This window comes from Daktulosphaira vitifoliae, unplaced genomic scaffold, assembly GCF_025091365.1.
Source record: "Daktulosphaira vitifoliae isolate Bord-2020 unplaced genomic scaffold, ASM2509136v1 Scaffold_1, whole genome shotgun sequence".
Classification (NCBI taxonomy): Eukaryota; Metazoa; Arthropoda; class Insecta; order Hemiptera; family Phylloxeridae; genus Daktulosphaira; species Daktulosphaira vitifoliae.
The window spans coordinates 48,417,572-48,438,058 of NW_026099572.1; the positions used below are offsets into that span (position 1 = coordinate 48,417,572).

Below are 20,487 nucleotides of genomic sequence, written 5' to 3' on the forward strand. Positions count from 1 at the left end.
CTTTTTATAAAAGGCTGGTGAATGTGCGAGGATTTAAAGTAATTATCAACCCTATTAGCTGTACCTAAATTACGGTTTATATAAAAAATCACAAAATAAATACATATTAAAATGTAATAGACATTATAGAGATTATATATTATTAACATTGATGGCTATAAGTGAATTTGATTTGTGAAAATAAGTAAACAATACTTAATATTTTTGGGGAACTGAATAGTCCAGTACAATAACCAAAAATATTGGTTTTTTTTTATTTATAATCTTCAATTTTCTAATTTCTCTAGGTATTCACCTACCAGGTAAGTTAATATTATACAAACATAAATGCATAACATACATAGTTTAGTACTAGAAACACTCCGAATGTTGAAACTCCTGAATTATTTTTAATTATAGAGAAAACCGGTTATTGACCTTCAATTGCAAGTTTTGTTTTAAATTATAGTAATTTAAATTAAAAAAACTTAATAGCTTTTTATTTAATGTATATTGTACAAATATGCCCTTTGCTAGTGTTGTAATTTTTATTTTCTGAAAAATTGTCAGAAACATTCTATTGCAACAGTTTATCTCACCTTCATTGGAGTTAAAATCAGTAACAATTAACTTTGCAAAAAAACTAAAAAATTGTACTAATACCAACGGATAGAAAATTTATCTACATTACCCATTATCATTTGAATAATATCAGTTTGAGTGTTTATGAATAAAAAACAGAGTGGTGTGCTAATTATGTCACAAGTAATATCGAAAAAAAGAAAAGTGTTATACAAATAAATATATAAGCATCTTATGAATTAATTAAATAGAACTTATGAAGTGTGAATGCAGTAGTTCCTAATTATTAAAAATGTATAACTTTTTAACATACATTTTTAATCCACTGTACGCAATAATGTGACAGATCGTTGTTAACTGATGACGACGATCTGATTTTTTTTTATTTACATTATTTTATGTATAAAAGTTAAAATGAGTCGAAATTTACTGATTTTTAAAAATCGTATTGTTGAGATAATTCTCCCACCCATTTACCAGATATGAGAGAATTTTTAATTTTTGACGGTAGTATCTTCAATTAGATATTATTTAAATAATAGATTTATTATATAATAAAACCAATAGTAATAGAAAAATATAATGAAAACTTATTCCTTTTATTAAAATTAACAATAGTCAATACAAATTATCCTTATTTAATATATTATAAATATAATATGTACATAAATGTATTTTGTAGCAAATATAATTTTGAAAATTCACTATAACTTTTAGTTTTAAATAACATTTTATAAAAATATAAAAAAAAACATTATATTCATTGCATCAATTGGAACATAATTTAAATTACTTAAATTCAATTTTTGTTAAAACAAAATTAAAGTCATGACTTAACTTTTAAGAATATTATACCATATTTAGAATTTATGATTTACCATAAACTGCTGTAACTATAATAGTTTAAGTATTTGCGATCAAAAATCTGATAATAGTTATAAAAAAAATATTTTTTTTTGGTTGATAAGAAAAAAATGTTTACAAATAAATATTTTTATTTATCTCATAGAGTAAAAAATATCCATGAGGTAAAAACTTCTTTCGAAGATGAGGTATTGCCCTACTAACCCACCCTTATGTATATGTTATTGCAGGGGTGCTAAAATTGTGTAAAGCTGGCAGAGCCTTTCCCAGATTACACCTGTGTAATTAATACTGATTAAAATAAGTTAATTTTAAAGTTGTGGAATAGTATAAAATATGTACATTATCAAATGGTTTGGGTTTAACAAATTATATCAAATTCAAAAAAAATCTGCAGATTATTAGGGGTAAATATAGTGTTTAAAGAATTAGAATATTTAATCAAACTTGAAAATTATTTGTAGTAATAAATATTACCTAAAATATAATATAAAAACTTGGATCTTCCTTTTTTAAGTCTAAAATTAGGAAGTTTCCAAAATAACTTTTAGAAAACATCAAAAACCAAAATATAGATCATATCAAATTATTTTACCCAAAATTCTATTACAAATAGTTTTTTTGTTAAGTATAATTCTATTATAAAATTTTCAAAGAAATTTCATGGCATGGTTTTTTCATTTAGTTGAAAAATTCAATTATTTGTTTCTTCATAATAGCTTAAATATGTATTACTATGATTCAACACATAGATTTTACACACTGCAAACAATTTCCTAAATTTTTAGTAGGATCACCCCTCAAACTACACCAATGACTATAATTGTTTTTATTTTAACTTAAAATTATAAAATAATTGCAAAACATAGATTTTTGGTTTTCATAGTNTTATTACAAATAGTTTTTTTGTTAAGTATAATTCTATTATAAAATTTTCAAAGAAATTTCATGGCATGGTTTTTCATTTAGTTGAAAAATTCAATTATTTGTTCCTTCATAATAGCTTAAATATGTATTACTATGATTCAACACATAGATTTTACACACTGCAAAAAATTTCCTAAATTTTTAGTAGGATCACCCCCCAAACTACACCAATGACTATAATTGTTTTTATTTTAACTTAAAATTATAAAATGATTGCAAAACATAGATTTTTGGTTTTCATGGCAAATATTAGCTAAGTAGAATTATGCTTTTACTAGAAAGAATCAATAAGTTTTTAAATTTACACTTATGGATTACTTAATAATATTTTTCCAAAATAATTATCTAGGTAATAACCTGTATATATATTCAAATACCACATATTAACTGATATTGGAATTATTATTTTATGTTAGTACAAATAATATTAAATCTTTATTTAACATTTAAGTTACAACTATTTCAATGTTAAAAACATAGTTCTTAACTATTAATCATTTTAAGGCTCTTATAAATAAATTTAATTAATGGTACATTAAAAACTAATTAAACTTTATTATTTAAAAAAAATAACCTTTTTTTTTCTTTAGTAGTTGTTTAATATTTTTTATAAGTCTATTAAAAATATTAAACTTTTTTTAATACTTGAAATATATCTTCTCAATAATTCTAAATTTATAAGTCAAGGTAATACCTATTAGAAATAAGAAGAAATATGGTATAAAATTAATGCATTTTAACATTATATGTTCTATAAAATAAACAATTATACAGTTTAACGGTATTGAGTTATAAGTATATAAAATATACTATAATAATAACAATAAATAAAACTTCTTCAAATTTTAGAATAATACTTTTATAACATTAGATTAACTGTACAAAATAATTCATTAAACATTTCAAAAAGAAAAAGATGAATTATAAGTTAAATATAATATATAATTAAATGAATAAATACTAGCTTGTAATATTTTTTACATAAATTGTATAAACCACATTATACAAATTTATTTCAATAGTTTTTTATGTTTAATTTCATACAATAATTGTTTTTTATATTTACTCATATTCAAATGTTCAAATTTTATTGGCTGATTTTTGGACAAACATTCAACAAATTTACAAACATAAAAACCACCATCCCATGGATTGTTCTGTTGTGGGCATTTACGAGATATATGTAAACTCCAATTTCCAGCTTTTAAATCTTTACCTTTTTTAATTATATGTTCTCTCATTAAATACTTCAATATTTTTTTAAGACAAATAAAATATTGTATTTTTAAACTATCATAATACTCAATAGTCTTTTTTGAAAAATTTACAACAATCAAACACCAATGGTTTTCTACTTCCACAAATACTGGTATCAATAATTTTTCTTTGGAAAATATATCAACATCTTTAGTCCAGTTACTAGCTTTTTTATATCCTTCATACTTCAAAGTTTTGTAAAATGATGTATTAAGAATAAGTATGTCATCAGAAGAATGATGAGAAATTAATTCCAAATACTGATTTATATCTTCATCATTAATAAACATATTATTTCTTTCAATTTTTACATTGAATGGCTAATAAAAATTTTAATCCAATTAATGATAAAATGGGTTAATTTTACAACTTCGTTGATACTTAATTCCAATAGAGGAAACATAAATATCAACAATTAATTAGACAAACAGAGAAAATATAAATAGACAATCTCGGAATAGAATAACTAATTATAATTTAATCAATGATTCAATGTAAATATCTAACAAAATTTAGATTTAAAAAAGTAAAAATAAATACAATTAAAAATTTTAATTACATACCTGTATGCATGGCTGAGGAATTAAGCCTACATTTCCTTCTTTTTCTCCTAGATACCAATTAATATTAACTTTTTGAAATAAGGTGACATAATCTCCAATACTTAATTCTAAATGTCTATAAAAAAAACATCAAATGATTTCATATTAAAATGTTTAGTATTATTTGTAGATTTAAGATAAGATATTTCTGAAGCTATTTAAAAATGATAGAAAATATTTAATTTCTTTTTGAGAGTTGAATAACAGTATAAAATAAAATGATATAAATTAATTACCCAGGTTCTTTAGATGCATAATTGTAAATAACTTTTGCACTTGTTTTTAATTCCTAAAAGTTAAAAATATATCATCAATAAAAAAATTTTACCGTCTAAATTACTATATTAATCTTAATTTTTTATTACAATTAAAAATTAATTACTGTTTTAGATATATTTTCCAGATTTTTTTTTTTATTGGTAGTGAACTTATTAGAGTAAACATGTGCACAATTGTCATCATTTAAAATTTGCATGATAAATATGTTTGGAAGAAGTTCATCAACTTCATTATCAAAAACTATGTAGCAAACAGGGCAGCGTAACTCATTGAAGGTCTCCACAACAATATCTAAACACTTTTTACAAAAAGTGTGCTGACATGGCAACATTTTATTATTAGTATCAAGATAGTCTAAGCAATGACGACACTCCAATAATTTATCCAATAAATTTTCATCTATTTCCATCTTTTTACATTTTAAGCTAAAATTTTAAATCAAAGTATATTTAATAAAATTATACTAAAAAAACATAAGTAATGATATTGTAAATATTAATTAAAAACTAATAAGTATGGAGTAAATTCTCATAATCTAATAAATTAAATAACATGTTAACAAAATAAAAAAACAGGTTATATAACAGAGTATAATTTTAGTATAATTATTATTTAGTATAATATAATATAACTCATTAAAAGTATATTGTAAACAAATAAAATGTTTAAAAATGACTTGATTTTTCGGATCATACTGACTTATTATATAAACATAATTAGGTATATAAACTAATCTATTGATTGGATTTAAATAGATCTTACTATATCATAGAAAATTAATAACTTGTTCTGTATAAAATTTTATCTATATATTTTATTATATATATCTATTATAATATATTATAACAAATTACTTGTTACAATCAATTAATCCAAAGGATAAAATTTAACAGAAAGATACTAAAGAACATATAATACCATAAGTTGGATTTAAGTTACATTACACTATCACATAGAATTCTGACAAAAAAATAATGAAAAACAATTATTAAATTTAGATTTATGATTATAAGCTTTTATCTACTTGTAGTTTATTTTTCTTTCCAAAAAAAAAATGTTTTAATTTATATTTTGATATATACTAGATAAATTTCTATAAATGTATGCTATAACAAGTTAAATTTATTAAACTTTTTTTATACTTTATCATGATGATAGTTACACAATTGAATCATTTTTTTAAAACATACCCATTTTGTTTACTGCATGCTGTAACAATACCCGTTGTACAATCCATTTTTTGTCGTTAATATTCGATATTTATAAGATCCACTACATTTATAAAACCTTTAAAATAATTATTATCTTTTATCATCGTCCAAAAATAATAAGTTTGTTTTCAAAATTGTAACATTTATAATTGCTACAAGTGACATTAAAACTAAACACGCGGTCTTATCACAATACTTGTTGAAGAATGCAAAATCGACAGATCAGCCTTTAAAAACATTTTTTGTGAAGGTTAATTATAAGAAAATATATTTTCATTAAAAAAATATATACTGATAGAAAAGAAATATAATTAATGATCATTTGAATTGATGAGCACATCATAACGTCATAACCCGAATTTTTATCCAAAAAAGATGTCTTTAAGTCATGTATACATTTATATTATACGATAATTTATTTAGATTAGTAGAATATCGTTTCAATTTTGCACTATTACATTTTTTTTTTTTACATTTAAATTTTACAGTACATAATTTTATTTTAAATCGAGTCAATAGTTTTTTAACGGACATATAATGTTTTAATTGTTTAAATTTATAATTAAGATAACAACAAACAATTGAACATTTATAACACATTTCTGTACAATATTTTTGTTTCAAATTTTAACAGATTACCAGGTATGTTATACTATTTTTATGTGTTCCTATTACGATAAAATATTTATCTTATACTTATTTTAAAGGTTATTAAGTTTATATAAGATTAATATTTTTTGAAATATCTACTATCATTATCGCGCAATATTATACAAAACCAATTTTTAACTGTTTTTGAAATTTTCATTAATACGATTTTAAGCACTTTTAGAGGTAGAAGGGCTGTCCTCTTGCGTTCCCCTACTTCAAGCCCTGCTTTCAATTTATATATGAATTTATAATTTTGTTAGCTTAATTATAAACTTTTAGTGATACAAAAAATTCGTAAAGACCTTTTTTCTTTACATTGTTATTATTATTATTATTATTAATTCTGTGGAATTGTTTCTATTTATATAAATTGAAAAGATATATACAAAAAACTAAATTCCTGCATCCTTTTGTCAATTTTCCAACCCCTTTGAGGCTCGTGAAGGAGTTGGACGTTCAAAATTCATTAATATTTTTGTATGCTGTNACTTAGGATGTTCAAAATTCATTAATATTTTTGTATGCTGTATAGAACAAAATTCCGATCTCTTGGCATCAAATTTGTTTAATAAGTATATAACGAAGTATAAATAAAGACCACTCTAATACACAATGTGTATTTTGACGTATAATTCCAGACCCACGTGTGTATATTTAGAAACAAATTTACTAATATTATTACAATCGACAGTGCACACCGATCACGGATGGCATAAAAACCTATCTTAACTAGATTCTTTATTGTCAACAAACGCGAATACATCTATTATTAGTTAGTAAAAATTAAATTTTTTAATGTCCCAATAAATTCAATATTATTTCATTAAATATGTGTAAATAAAATATTTTTTCTGTATCCTAATTTAAATATCATACAATTGTGGGGGCCCCTGTACTGCAGCCCACTCAGCCCTCCCCTAAATCCGACTCTAATACACATGGTAGATGTATAAACAAAAATTCAATTACATTGTTAATATTTCAAAGCTGAAAATTGTACAATACATTTCTATAAATATCAAATTAAATGTAAGTATTTAAACGATGTCTAAATTGATTACAATAATTTAACTATTAAATAAAAATTACATTATTATTTGTATTATTTACAATAATATTGTACGTCATTAAAGAAGTTGGAAGCTGACAACTCTTTTTCTTTTGCCACTAGCGTTTTTGACGGGCAATTAAACATCTTCTAAAAATAAAAGCAGAATATATATGAGTATAAATGTATATTCAACGTTGAGTGTATAAAAACCTCTACCGAACAGACGCGCAGCTTCATAACAACTGTAGTGGGTGTTCGACAATAGCAGATTTTGCCTTTCAGTCAAAATCCAAACAGTTCTGCAGTTTAGCAGGTCAGCAGTTTAACCATTTCAAATACTGAATAAACGCTTACAGAAATATGCCGGTAAGTTAAACCTCCGTGTGGACTGTATTTTACATGATAAGAAATGTTTTTTTAAATATCCATGTTTAATTAATATTTTGAATTTATTCGTTAATTATGCAATAAGAACATGGTCGAACTTATATGTATGTTTTTTTCTAAAAAATGATTGAAACAATGTAAAAGTTCAAAATTTGTTAATCATAATAATTTCAGTTTAATTTTGTTCTTCTTTTTTTTAACGGAAATTATTACGCTACCATAATATCAATACGTTAGAACACAAGTGCTATGTCCATTTTTTTAAATATTGAGTTATTAGTACCAACAAATCAGTGATAATGTCGTCTATTAATTGGTAGAAATATTAAAAAGCTAATAAAAATATAACATAGCTGATTTTCTTAGGTATTGATGTAATACACTGTAAAAAATAATCCGAAAATGCCCACACGTCTTTTTGATACTTTTAATGTACACGTTAATTTTGCACACAAGTAGTGTATTTTTGAAATTTCGAATATAAATATAACATTTTTATCACAATTTGTTAAAATTTTCCCTTTCATTGTATGCATTAAAAACTTAATATATCACAACTTAATGAATATTTAGACATTTTTTTGAGAGTTGAGTAATCATTTTAAATAAATAAATAATCAAAAATTATAATTATTCTTTAAAATAGAAATTACCTTCTTTGACTGAAAAACTCTAAACTGTTGAAAATCATTAAAAAATAACTTATATTTACGTATCAATATTTAATAGTTCAGTAAATTTGTATGTTACTTAGTTTTCCGAGTCTGCACCCAAAGAAAAACCTCAATCAATTTTGATAGAGAAATTTTATCAAGGGTTTATGATAATGTTTTATTAATACGAACAAAATAATTATTCTTATGAATAATTATTGTTCAAGATAAGAAAAAAAATCATCATATTGATAAATATATCATAGATTCAATAGTAATGATATATTTATCAAATTGAACAATGAATTTATTATATAGATCGAGGTTTTTCTCTGGGTGTGGAGAATACAGTTGACTGACGTGCCTCCTTACATTATCTACTAAATAAAAAAATTCTAAAGAGTGATAAAGTTAACAAAGAAAAATTTTGACGTCTAAATAGTTTGTTAATTCTCTTGAAAATTTCTGGATCCTATCTGTTTTATATTTTAAGATTGATTTGAAATTGTAGTGACGCAAAAAAAGTTTTAATAAATATTTTCAGGGAGCGTGGCTTCTGCTTGTACCTTAAGAATAAAATACAAAATATTTTAAAATCAAATTTTTAAAGTTAAATAAAAAGTACAGTTTTATATTAGTATATACTAATTAATAATCAAGGAAAAAATAAATATATATTTATATTTTATTAGTTCATTTGAGTTTATTTTAATATTTTTTCGTTTAGATATTAATATAAAACGCAACCTAAGTAGTTTAATAAATAAAGATTAAATACATTTTATAGTTTTAGGTCGTGCAGCTTTATGGCCTAACGAGTACATTCATTTAAAATAATGTTAATAGTTAATTTAATAGGATTTTCATAAAAATAACTTTTAGAGTATTCTAGAATATTTTTGGGAGTTTTTAACGACTAACATCTGTTATAGACTGGCATGTTATAAAACTACGTTTAAAACTCTAACGTCAAATTTTTTTCAATATAAGCTGAGATTGGTATAATTAAATCAGACTTAAGTTGTTCAATCGAGATTAAAAAAGCCAAAAAAAAAAAATATAACAAATCGTGGACATTGATTAAGTGTATGTTTACTTATATTTGAAAAAATATGTGTAGTCTGTTTCGAGGAAACGGAGTAATACATTATGACAACTGTTGAGTACAAGAGCTTAATGTCAATGTGCCAAATTTTTGTTGTTCTTGAGCAGGAAATACAACTTTGTGTCATTGTCATTCAGTTTTTAACGCGTGGCTAATTTATAAAATATACTGCGAAAAATATATGAATTATTCAGTCATTCACGAAAGTTTCTCATTCATAAAACAAAACAAAAAAACTATCACCAACTATTAATCGTGTACTGTTCTGCCTACGAACAAGATAAACTTGACGTATTCATCAGTTACCAAATAAACTCTTAAGACTTAAGAGTTATGATACTTAGTATCATACATGATTAATAATAAAAACAAAACAGAGAAAACAGTATTATTTTCACTGCCCTTGGACAACTACAAGTTTTGTGTAAGAATTAAAAATACACTGCTTGATACCCAAATAGCTTTTTTTTAGCCGGCAAATAAACAACGGTTTATTTATTTTCTGTGTAATCAAACTAATTAAGTTTAGTAACGCTAATTGATGACGCTTTTATCTTTAAATTTAAAAATATATGATAATTAATCGCAAAATTTTACATTGAGTCAAGAAATTAAGTTTGTTTTTATGTTTATATTACTTATAAAAATTTCTTTATTAAAGTGTGAGTTTTAATTTGACGTGAGTAAACAAGGACACGTCCTCGCAGCCTTCTTTGAAAAATACAAACCATTATTATTATTTTGCCAAAATCATTGAGTTGATATAATACATTTCTTGGATAACTATGTTTGAAAACATAGGGCACCTAATACTTAAAAAAATAAAATTCATAATTATAAATCTAGAGTGTTGCTAATTTTGATAAATACCCTACCAAATCGATTTGATCTAATCTGATTATCGCATAAACCTGAATGGAGAAAATCCAACAGAAATTTTTTTATTCGTCCCTGTTTTGGTTTGCTTAACTATTTTCCAATATCTTCAAATAAATACAGAAATCCATTAGATTCTGATAGAAAATTAAATACAAAGTTTATCCGTTTTCAGTCTACTCGCATTTAATATCGTATTTTTTTTTTTGAGTTTTCGTTATAGAGTTACATAGTATTACTTTTTTATTCTTGATTTTTCTATTGGTACTTCAGATTATGTATCTAAATTAGACAACGGTTTTTAAAATGATTTTTCACAAATATTACTATATTTATTTAATTTACTACACGAAAATTTCGTTGCGTTCATATTCAATAGTGTTTAATAATTGAACATTCATAATAAATCCAATTAATACAACTAACACAAAAATTCATCATAATCAAGATATTTCTAAAGATTTTAAACATGTCTTTTTTAAACTGTCAAAATATTTTAAAAAGTAATGAACGTAAAAAAATTTATATTATTACAATACCTATTGGTTTTTAGCAAAATTGTCTTCATTGCATGTATTTTTTATCAAAAAATTATACAGTAGTGCATCATAGTGTTGGCTCTATTGAACGAGTATTTTTTTTTTTTTTTGTTGTAATAAAACATATACAAGTTTGTTATACACGATATTATATCTTGGCAATGATCCGTACTGCATAATAATAAACTATACCATTTAACTAAAGATGTATGAATTATAATTAAGTATTCAATTAAGACTATCAAATTTGATAATATTGTGCCCGATTATCAATAATTGATCTAAAAAATAATAATTTGTAAAAATATACTACAAAATTTAAGAAAATATTGATTGAGATTTTATTTAATAACATATACATTATGTTATGTCAATGATAATTTACTATTAATGTTCAATGGGTGTTAAAGTGTAAACTTGCACAACTATTAATTATAAAGACAGACATTTTTTTCTTTTTGTGAATAATATCTATTGAACCGTTGCCAATATTTTAGTTTTTTTTTCTCATCGTTTCATCGCCAAGAGTGACTTTTTGCTATGGTTAGTGACCACCTTAGACGTTGAAGTCTATCTAAAAATAATTGTGACAACTTTATATTAAATTATGCATATCGTGTATAGTTTAAAGTATAACTTATAACATTAAATCGAATTTCAGGCCAGAAACAAGGAGCAAGAACAAGAAGTGTTGGAATGGATAAGTCAAGTGACTGGAGAAAAGGTTCCAAAAGGTGATTACGAAGATGTGTTAAAGGACGGTGTATTATTATGTAATCTAATTAACAAAATTAGTCCTGGATCAGTAAAGAAAATCCAAACCAAAGGAACTAACTTCCAGCTAATGGAAAATATACAAAGGTACGTTATTTTTTTTAAATTAAAAGACAATTTGTAAGTGAGCCATAGTGTCATAAAAAATGAAATTATTATTTTTATGCATCATATCTTTAAAGTCTTTTAGATTGCCAAATTAATAAAACGCTCAGTTAATATTTGTGCACATAATTAATATTATTTAAATCTTTTATGTTTGAAAAATCGGATGACTAGGTAATGTTTTATATCAAATATGATGACATAGATTACTAAAAGTTTAGAATAATTTTAATAAATTTAATCCAAAGCTCAAAGGCGTCATGCGTGGGCAAAACTTATAATTTTGTCACAACAACTTTTTTAACGATTACAACAGCAACAAATTTATTTGATAAAAATAATAATTTCAATTATTTTTAGAAATTTGAGTATAAAATACATAACACGACGTTCATATCTCTTAGACTAAATATAATGATTGTTCAAAAAACAAACCACTAATATAAACATTTGCTATAAATTTTCTTTATTGAGGACATATAATTTTTTTAAGCTGATTGTTATGATAAATATAATGTTTTGACGAAAACACCAGAGTAAATAACTATTATTAAAAAATGATATGTTATAAATTTAAATAAAGGCGTTTTCAAATAGATTTACTTCTTTAATAATTAATAAATTATTAATTACCTATCTTAATGAATTTTGTCAAAAAGTATTAAAGTAACTGTTACTATAGGTTCCAGGCAGCTATTAAGAAATATGGAGTACCCGAAGAAGAAATTTTTCAAACTGCCGATCTGTTTGAACGAAGAAATATACCTCAAGTGACTCTTTGTCTATATTCCTTAGGAAGAATTGTAAGTGTCGTAAAAATGTTTATTTTTTATTAATTCTTATTGATTTTCAAAAATCAAATTTTTTTATGAAACTTTTTTAACATTTTAAAATACATATACTTAATAGCAAATCTAAACAATTTTTTAGACTCAAAAACATCCAGAATACACTGGACCAAGACTTGGACCGAAAATGGCTGATGCTAACAAGAGAGAATTCACTGAAGACCAGCTAAGAGCATCGGAAGGACATTTAAATTTGCAAATGGGATTCAACAAAGGAGCATCTCAAGCTGGATGCGGATCATTTGGCAACACAAGGCACATGTAACCTAAATAAAATTCAAATTATTATTTATATTATCTAAACTCACACATATGAGTTTCCTATTGTCATTATTCTATTTAAACATTTATAATTTATTTACTAACAATTGACTTCGATAAATTATATTATTATTTTCAATGAATTTCTATATTTTTTTAAACTTTTTATCGAGTTTTTAGATTGCAACTATATATAGTCAAGGTGTATACTTTTTTTGTATTTTATGAATTTACCATAATTGCATTAAGAGTGAATGGATATTAAAGGTTACATATCTAATAAGTTATTTGACCATTATCTAGTTAAAAATTCTCGTGAAAAGCTATTAATATTCTATAATACTTCACTTGAATAAAAAAATAACATTAAAAAAAAATGTACATAGGTAATACATGTATTTAATATTAAATTATTTACAAACAAAACTTAAGTAAAAATTTTCATGACACACCTGATTTATACCAAAAGAAAATTTATTTAAATCTATATTATAATATACTTGTAAAATTATAATTAGATCATATTAAGGTTAAAATCATGTTCCCAGATTGACACAATTTCTTTATTTCTTAGATCTCTTATTACGAAAAAGAAGAAATTAAATTTTGTATTACTTAGTTTAGCACATTTCAAAGACGTTCTAAGAGGTACTATTGCATCTCTGTTATTTTTCGTGTCACCATAAATATAACAACCAACGCAAATTATACTATCTTAATGATCAAGTTCATAAATATATCTTTGAATTTTTATTATTATAAAATTGTTTCTGCGACAACAGTTCCAAAGAATTTTGAAAATCACTGATAATGACGACTTTGAATGATCTACGGAGAGGGAAAATAAAATATTTTGATCGTTTATTTGTGGACTTATACCAAATGATTGATGATGGCAATAATTAACAGGCGAATGCTCTAGTTTCAGTAGTGTAGCTAGGATTATTTAAAAGAAGTTAAAAAATTATATCGTTGAACCTTATCTACTTTTTGGAAATAAAATTTATTTTATTTTAATATTTTGACTAAAATATTTAATATTTTAGTCAATATTGATATAGCTACGCTATTGGAAAATGTTATGTAGTAGGTAATCAATTAATATTATTAAAATTATTAAAATATAAATTATTAAAATCTGAAAACGCTATACGCTCCCATTGATTATTCGATTTTATGCAGTTAAGATAAATCTAATTTGTGTCAATATATGAAAACAATTTTGGCAAAGAAAAACGAGCATGAATTATTGGATGGCGCCCATATGTAAAAAAAACTGTTCATAAAAATATCACAAGTAAGTGCAATGTGTAAATATATTTTAAATACAGACTTTTTTTGTATAAAAACTTTTTTAATAGAACCAACATGGTACCATAAAAAAATTAATACCTATTAAACGATGTATTAAAAGTATTAATAATTTTTTTATTATAATGTTTCATGGTTTCAGTGTTAACTACACTATCTTATGTATTTCAATATATAAATCAATAAAAGTGGCATATCAAAAAAAGAATGTGTCTAATACAAACGTTGTATGTAGATAGTGGCCATAAACAGATTGACATTTATTTTTAAATATTAAGTAGGTCCCTCTTTTTATACTTATTTCAACCGACTTATAGAAATAATTTGAAAGAAATTTTTTATTTTTTCATACATAAATAATGCAAATTAATTTTTTAAATTAAACTTATATTATTAAATAATTAGAACTATAAAATTTGATTAATGCAAAACTAAGTCTGAATTTCCTTATAACCCTTCATTTTTTTAATTAGGGTTGTATTTAGGTTAAATTGTTTCATTAAATCTAGCTGTAAAATTATGAACTACCTTTAAAAATTCCGTTTGTATAAGGAGGACAAACATTTTATAACAATACATGTTTACATTAGAATTTACGATATTATTTTATCAATTCTATTTATTTCTTCCATATAATAACAGACATCTGGAGACATATAATAACAACATCAACTCTTCATAGCATTCAAAAAATTAATTAAAAAGTGGTTATGAAATTTTAATAATCCTTAAATCTTAACAAATTTCTGGAGTAAAAAAATTTTTTTTTACACATTTTCATAATAGAAATTTCTTCTGACTTTTCTAACTCCTAATAATTTATAAATTGATTTTTCTTTTATTATTTTATATTATGATTGTTCTTACTATAATATTTATATATATTTGTAAAAAGTATTAGCTAAAAACTTTATGACCTTTTAATGTATTAGAAATAAGTTAATTTTTAAAAACTTAATAGGGTAATAAATTGAAAAGTTTTGAGGAACGTTTTTTTCTCTATTTTATCTTATCTGAATAAATGCCAAAATAAAACTAACTTAATTAAATCTAACTGTCTACTTATTGCCAGATATTATGTGTACTAATATTAATTATTTCTGTAAAGAAATACTACTATTTTTCTCTAAAATAAAATTGAAAATTACATTTCTATAGTAAAATTTTTGATTCTGGATTCACTTAACATATTTTTTACTTAATCAAACAAATTAATTTGTATAATTTTATCCTAAATATATAACTACTGTAAATATTGATTTACAAAATTAAATTTTTTTAATTATCAGAGATAATAGACAAAGTATTTTATTGAAATAAGAAGACACGTTTTCATCAAAAATAAATTTTATAAAAATAAAAAAATTATATAAAATAAAATTTAAACATTAAAATCAATATTTTGTCATTAAAAAATTAAATGGTAGATGAGAAATAATTTTCAAAAATTATAAAAAATTTAAACAAAATTACAAAATGTTCAATTATTTAAAAAATAGTAATAAAGTTATTCATTTAACTGTGAAAAAATGACAACAATTTTTAACATTGTCATTTTGATATCTTGAGATAGTTTAATATATATAATTTTATATACTGTCTTTGTTGTAAATTATCTCTCGCATTTCTGGAACCCATTCATATACGATAGTGTTACGATCGGCAGTAAGTACACCGACTTGTTCATGATAATCAACTATGAAAGTTAGAGTTTTATCACGATTATTACCAAGAACATGTGTATGAGTGAGTGCACTCATTGGCTGCATTTCTTGTCTACGTGTGATGCTCTGGTCCATAATAGATTGCTCATCGTTGTCTAAATCGTTAAATTTGATAGTTTCGGCATAACTAACAGGAATTTCGTTCAATGGGGTCGTCAAAGTTATATACTGAGGACCTGTACACGTATCAGTACAGATCGTATACAAGCAATCTTCTCCCCATGGAGTTGATATTTTGCATTTGAGACCACAATGGTCAGTACTATTTTGATACTTAAGATTATTCAAAGTTGTTGGCTCCGAACAATTATTATTAATAACGACGTTCATATCCAGTCGTTCATGTTCAGAAATGATAGGTATATCATTGTTTAAAACAGATTCTCCATCAACGTCATTTGTAATGAGTATATCAGGATTATTTCTAATATCACTTTTTGAACAATTGCATACCTCTGGTTCGAAAACCTGATTTTGGGACATACTGGCTAAATCAACCTTTTCAGAATAACTGGTATTTTCCTCGCCAATATTTGATTTCTTGTGTTGATCATCAACAGAGTTGTTAACATTTGGTCCCATATTAGCAACAAAATCCTTTGGCATATTTTCTATTCCTGTACCATCACCTGAGTCTTTAACAGAGTCCGGATCATTTCCAACAATAATTTCAGGCCTTTTATAGCCTTCCGGTGAAATAACGGGATTTTTTATCATAGAAATTGAATTTAAGAACATACTCTCGAAATAATCTTTTCCTAGACAACTATAATTTTCCACGGAAGGATACCAGTAAAAATCTCGAGTCTTCATTTCTGTACCAACATCTGCACCTCTAATAGTCGTCATGCCATTTTCTGCTGCCAAATTATAAATCAAGTTTAACGAAACAAAAGCAACATTTCTTTTTGTAGATATAATATAATCTATTTTACTGTAAATTAAAAAGCTTATAACTCACCAGTCGTTAAGTCGTGAGTACTCTTTGTAGCATTAAGTTCACGTTCCGGGTCCAACAGCCAAGGGTAATTTTCAAACGACCAATCATTGTCAACCTCGTACTGCAATTCACAACATCTTTAAAATAATTAGTATTAGTATAAAACTGTTTAAAAACGTATTACTTTTTAACTATACTAAATTAAATAAAAAATTTTAAATTGTAAATATTGATACATTCCAGTTGTATTTTACTTTTATAAACAAATTAATTAAATTATTCATATATATTTTCGCTTGTAAAAGTTTATTCATATCTGTGTCGCATATAAATATCTTAAATATTATGTATTAAATCTACTAAATTATTTTTCAGTATAATAAAGAAATTACATTTTTTTATTCGATTCGTCCAAATCTTCATCAAATTTGCGTTTCAAATTAAAATTTTGCGCATAACTTCTAGATGAAGTTGATCTTTCGTCCGATGAATCATCGCTACTGGACGACGATGAACTACAACTTGACGAGCATGAACTACAACTCGACGACGATGAGCTTCCAGATGAAGTCGAACTTTCGTCCGATGAATCGTCGCTACTAGACAAAGATAAACTAGAGCCTGGCATATTTTATTTGTGTACACGCTATTTTTAACAAAAAACTGTGTCCACGAAATCAATTTGCTTCTGATATTGTAGAAAATGTGTTAAATTTTATTTAATAAACATCCATCTAAGTGTCAAACGCAAAACTGACAACTAAATATATTAATCGAACTAAATAACTTAAATAAACAACTAGGTAACTATGTACAAATTGTTATTATTTAATTTTAACCAGTAATATTATAAAAAAATTTTAACATCCTTCAGACATCCCGATACTTCAGTTTAAGGGTTTTTAACTAAATTTGACAATTTCAATTATATAAAGCTTTTTATTTAATAAAAACAGAAAATAGATATCAGAATTTTTCATCTCAAAAAGTAAAACAAGCATTTTCTATGAAATAAAACAGCTGTATTTTTTTATGTTATAGCATATTTATTAAATAACATTATATTAAATAACAATTTTTTTGGTCGATTTTTGGCTGACTGGCCCGTTATTCAGCAACGCAACGTTCATAACCAGTTGGCGGCTGGTATAAATAATAATACCACCCTAGAATTTAAACGTCAACAAAACTAGGTGGCACATAGATATCATTCTTGCCATAGCCACAGTTTTCATAAACTATTTAAAATGCTGTTATGACCTTCTGAATTCCTGGTACTGTTTTTTTCCATTTATGCGTTGTTCGCAAACACTGATCTCAATTTTTAGTCTATAGATATAAAAATAATACTGTTCAGTATGTGTTTATCGTTGATAATTGTAACAATGTTGCCAAAATACATATCTGCGATTATTTAGTAATTTTTTTGTGGCTTTTTTAATTAAATATTTTTAATATTCTTTTACTTTTAAATTAATATTTTTAATTTTAATTATATACTTCATTTAAGTTTTTTTTATGTCAAGTCATTTTATTAGGTTGAAACAATAATTTAAAAATTAGATACATGACACTAGAATTAAAATTTTTTTGCATTTTTTGTCTTCAACTAGATGAATAAATATTTTGTTTAAACTATATTGTTAAAAGTTATCTGAACTACATAATTTAAATTATACTTTATTATTTCAGTCCCCATGGGGATTAAAAAATAATTATGTATTCAACTATTGTACATGCACATGTGCAATAATACACAAATTATTTAAAATGTCAAATCACTTTATATTTTTCAATTTTTTTTTTATTTCTATAAATTCATATATATTTATTATATAATCTATAAGTGACCATTTTGGTCGATGGCATTACAAATTGTATTAATTATAAGTAAAAATTATTACATTCATTGGTTATTTTTATACAATAAGACTACTAACTCAACAATTTAATCACTTTGTCAATTTTTTACATGTTTATTAGTAAATAATAATTTAGTGTACTAACAATATTTAAGAAATATTTACAAAAGAAAACATGTTGCACAAGATAACAATTCTTTTTATGATATGCTGTAACAATGATTTGATAACGAATCAGTTGTGTATTTATATTTTTACAAGCTAGCTATAAAAAAGCCAACATAATCAAGAGAATATATTTCAATTTTTAATAAAGGTTTGAAAATTTATTTAGAAAAAATGTAAGTGCAGCAAAAAAATAAAAAGATAGCCAGTAAACATATGGCAAAGACTTAACCTCAAGGACGGGTTCGTTTTTATATTGTCTTCTCTCAGATTGAAAAAAAGAAATTAAAAACAAAGTAATGATTTCAACATTTTTAAAAGATGTATAATAAATAAAAAAAATTGTAAGATGAAAAGTAAAAAAACTCTTAAGGTTTCAAAAAAGTAATATAAAAGAATTCAACTATTTAAAGTTAATGTAAAAAAAAATCCACGTAATATAAAAAGTATAAAAATTCTTGATACATATAGCAGCTAAAAAAAAATATAATGGAACACAAAAAGGCGTTATCCTAAAATACATCAGTCGATGAATTTTTACATAACGATATTAGTTTAAAAGTTATATGATTTTTCTAATTACACATATTAAAAACTATTTTGATCTATATATAAAATTCCTACAATTAGATATTTAACAATAAATTATAGTTGTTCAAATTTTCAGATTGTTGTAAAAACAATATGAAAAATAAAAGTTTGTCAAAATAATTGTTTGTTGAAACATGGAATTTTTATGTAAAAATTTAAATTATAAGTAATTAAATATAAATTAAGTACATAGGTATTTAGTCAGTTTCTAAGCAAATAATATATTTCGATTACACACGAAAGAATACGTGTAGAATATAAATGTCAGAATAGGAACAAGAGACAGACTTGTGAGAAACTACATATATTCAACAGTGACTTATCTATAGGGTATGTTATCTAATAACCACCCACATGTGTGCGTGCATGATAACAGTTAAACAGCGTGCTCAGTGTAAAACATGAACACGTCTTCCCTATCTCAGTCAGAATATTGGTCAAATGAACCTAAATATTCAAGAGCTGCCTGATAACAAAACTGATATTGTTCCTAAAAAAAAATAAAAATAAAAATAAAAAATTTCTAGTACATTAAAGACTTGAATAATTTACTTCTGTTTGAACCATAGCTGGACGCTGTGTACGTAATATTCTAATAGTTTGAAAGAGATCTATTGCACCTTCACATTGCATGCGTTCCAATACAATGCTAAGAGATATAAATACACCAGTACGACCCACTCCACCACTGAAAAAAAAATTAATAAAATTTTAATATATAAATTAAAAATACACAATTTAAAGAGTCGTAACTAACATTTCTACAGTTCTTTAGGAGAGCCATTTAAAATTTTAGATGGCATATTTTTTTTGAATAACTTTTTTTCTTATAATTTCTAATTCAATTAATGAAAGAAAAGAAAATGTTGTTTTGTGGGAATATAGAAAAAATTTGTTTTATCAGAATATGTAATAATCATAAAAATTAAAAATATATAATTNA

The 20,487-nt window shown here is 24.0% G+C and overlaps 4 protein-coding genes across 11 annotated transcripts in view; 1 reads left to right on the top strand and 3 right to left on the bottom strand.

Moving 5' to 3' along the window:
• Positions 1-3,309: 3,309 nt before the first annotated feature.
• LOC126900194 (sentrin-specific protease 1-like) lies at positions 3,310-6,188 on the bottom strand. 3 transcript variants are annotated; one of them, XM_050675714.1, is made up of 5 exons: positions 5,681-6,188; positions 4,594-4,915; positions 4,448-4,500; positions 4,173-4,287; positions 3,310-3,929 (listed from the first exon to the last, which is right to left on the bottom strand). In XM_050675714.1, exons 1-5 carry the CDS (start codon positions 5,725-5,727, stop codon positions 3,363-3,365), a joined length of 1,104 nt encoding a protein of 367 aa, XP_050531671.1. In that variant the 5' UTR covers positions 5,728-6,188; the 3' UTR covers positions 3,310-3,362. The 3 variants fall into 3 exon arrangements, with proteins under 3 accessions (XP_050531671.1, XP_050531681.1, XP_050531677.1); XM_050675724.1 differs by lacking the exon at positions 5,681-6,188 and adding an exon at positions 5,345-5,428; XM_050675720.1 differs by lacking the exon at positions 5,681-6,188 and adding an exon at positions 5,253-5,363.
• A 1,413-nt stretch (positions 6,189-7,601) lies between these two features.
• Positions 7,602-13,094, top strand: LOC126900315 (myophilin). The gene is made up of 4 exons (XM_050675945.1): positions 7,602-7,769; positions 11,625-11,824; positions 12,525-12,645; positions 12,773-13,094. Exons 1-4 carry the CDS (start codon positions 7,764-7,766, stop codon positions 12,953-12,955), a joined length of 510 nt encoding a protein of 169 aa, XP_050531902.1. The 5' UTR covers positions 7,602-7,763; the 3' UTR covers positions 12,956-13,094.
• A 2,581-nt stretch (positions 13,095-15,675) lies between these two features.
• On the bottom strand, positions 15,676-17,554 carry LOC126900175 (dentin sialophosphoprotein-like). Of its 2 annotated transcripts, none has more exons than XM_050675673.1 (3): positions 17,319-17,554; positions 16,948-17,063; positions 15,676-16,843 (listed from the first exon to the last, which is right to left on the bottom strand). In XM_050675673.1, the coding sequence occupies exons 1-3, from the start codon at positions 17,552-17,554 to the stop codon at positions 15,852-15,854; spliced, it is 1,344 nt and encodes a 447-aa protein (XP_050531630.1). In that variant the 3' UTR covers positions 15,676-15,851. The 2 variants fall into 2 exon arrangements, with proteins under 2 accessions (XP_050531630.1, XP_050531621.1); XM_050675664.1 differs by having other exon boundaries at positions 15,676-16,846.
• A 1,240-nt stretch (positions 17,555-18,794) lies between these two features.
• LOC126900045 (tyrosine-protein phosphatase Lar) overlaps positions 18,795-20,487 on the bottom strand; it is a 104,441-nt gene continuing 102,748 nt past the window's right edge. For 3 of the 5 annotated variants that reach the window (XM_050675487.1, XM_050675482.1, XM_050675491.1), the window contains 2 exons: positions 20,097-20,232; positions 18,795-20,034 (listed from right to left, as the gene is read on the bottom strand). In XM_050675487.1, the coding sequence (XP_050531444.1) occupies positions 19,966-20,034; positions 20,097-20,232 (205 nt within the window). In that variant the 3' untranslated portion in view covers positions 18,795-19,965. The remainder of the gene's footprint in view (positions 20,035-20,096; positions 20,233-20,487) is intronic. The other 2 variants (XM_050675499.1, XM_050675508.1) reach the window with 1 other exon arrangement.